The sequence below is a fragment of the Schistocerca piceifrons genome, chromosome 1, assembly GCF_021461385.2.
Source record: "Schistocerca piceifrons isolate TAMUIC-IGC-003096 chromosome 1, iqSchPice1.1, whole genome shotgun sequence".
NCBI classification, from domain to species: Eukaryota; Metazoa; Arthropoda; class Insecta; order Orthoptera; family Acrididae; genus Schistocerca; species Schistocerca piceifrons.
The window spans coordinates 884,942,985-884,944,759 of NC_060138.1; the positions used below are offsets into that span (position 1 = coordinate 884,942,985).

Here is a 1,775-nt window from a genome sequence, read left to right on the forward strand (position 1 = left end):
CAGGCTAAAGTCATTAATATATATGAGGAAAATACTGAGCCCTGTGGTACACCTTGCTTTACAGTTTTATTACTCGATAGGATTTCGGTTATTGAGTTGGTTTGTGTATTAGTGTATTTCATGCTGACTCTCTTCATCTGATTGGTTAGGAATGAAGCAATCCAATTGTTTTCAGTTCCTTCTGATACCATAGTGTTCTATTTTTTCCAGCAATATTTTATGGTCGACAGTGTCAAAAGCCTTTGACAGATCCAGAAATATGCCTGTTATGGGTTGCTTTTTATCTAAGAGATCTAATAGCGTATGTATGCATTCATATACTGCAGTTGCAGTAGATTTGTTGCTTCTGAATCCATGTTGAGCTAAACTTAGTAAATCTTTTTTTTCTTTTTCAATGAAGTCCATCAGTTTTCTGTACATTATTTTTTCAAAAACTTTAGAAAGTCAGGATGAGTTTGAGATAGACCTATAGTTATTCATATCTTTATTATCAACTTTTTTGAAGACAGGAATTACTTTAGAAAGTTTCAGAGCTTCAGGGAAAGTACCTGCCTGGAAATAAAAGTCACAAGAGGTGAGTTAATGGTTCAGCAATTGTGTGTACAGAATATTTGATGACAGCTGCTGGGAAACCATCAATTCCAGCTGAATGTGAATTTTTTAACTGTCTGAGGTCTTTTGCAACATCATTTCCAGTGACTTTGGTAATGAAAATTGACTCTGCACATATGTGACATGTTTGGTTTGCTGGTTGGTAGTTTTTGTTAGGATTACTTTTGACCAATTTTTCAGCAATGCTTGTAAAGAATTTGTTGAAAGAGTTCACCACAACTTCGGGATTAGATATAGATCCATTGTTGAGTTTGATTTCTATGTTCGTGTGTATAGGTTTGATTTCCCCTCTTTCCCTTTTTATAATGTTCCATATTACTTTTACTTTATTGCTGGATTTGTCAATGTATTCATCATTTTGCATCCTTTTTGCCTGTCTTAAAAATGTCAGTGCAACAGTGGTCTAACCAAGAAAACGAGTTGCAGGTGCCTCATAAAAATTGCACTGCTTCTAAAACTAATTCACAAAAGACTTTATAACATTGTGGTTAAGTTAACCAATCATCATGGAATAAACCACTGCCAAAAAAGTGGGATTTCCAAATTCCAAGATAAGCCACAATTGTATATCTTTGATCTTCTGTTTCTCTGTTTCTTAAAAAAAAAGTGGCTTAGACCACTGTTGCACTGACCTCCTCAATTCTGTGTCTCTCCAAATTTCCCCACAACACACTAAATCTTCCTCCTTAGGATAACTGCTTTACTTTATTTTTATTTTTACTTGAATATCAGATCCCTAAAATATAAGAATGGAATGTAGTCGAATTAAATTGGGTGATACTGAGGGAATTAGATTAGTAAATGAGACACTTAAAGAAGTACAGGAGTTTTGCTATTTGAGGAACAAAATAACTGATGATGGTCAAAGTAGAGAGGTTATAAAATGTAGACTGGCAATGGCAAGGAAAGCGTTTCTGAAGAAGAGAAATTTGTTAACTCCGAGTATAGATTTAAGTGTCAGAAAGTCGTTTCTGAAAGTATTTGTGTGGAGTGTAGCCATGGATGATAAATAGTTTGGACAAGAAGAGAATAGAAGCTTTCGAAATATGCTGCTACAGAAGAATGCTGAAGATTAGATGGGTACATCACATAACTAATGAGGAGGTATTGAACAGAATTGGGGAGGAGTTTGTGGCACAACTTGACAAGAAGAAGGGATCGGT

General features: G+C 35.0%; 1 protein-coding gene across 1 annotated transcript; it reads right to left on the reverse strand.

Moving 5' to 3' along the window:
• Positions 1-444: 444 nt before the first annotated feature.
• On the reverse strand, positions 445-976 carry LOC124776290. The gene is made up of 2 exons (XM_047251201.1): positions 605-976; positions 445-552 (listed from the first exon to the last, which is right to left on the reverse strand). The coding sequence occupies exons 1-2, from the start codon at positions 974-976 to the stop codon at positions 445-447; spliced, it is 480 nt and encodes a 159-aa protein (XP_047107157.1).
• Between the last annotated feature and the right edge of the window lie 799 nt (positions 977-1,775).

What these genes read in the sequence shown, in the direction of transcription:
- LOC124776290 (XM_047251201.1), bottom strand. Translation starts at nt 976, where the DNA reads ATGCAAAATGATGAATACATTGACAAATCCAGCAATAAAGTAAAAGTA. An exon ending in CAGCTGTCATCAAATATTCT is followed by an intron (nt 553 to 604) that starts GTACACACAATT and finishes TTTTATTTCCAG; the next exon opens with GCAGGTACTTTCCCTGAAGC.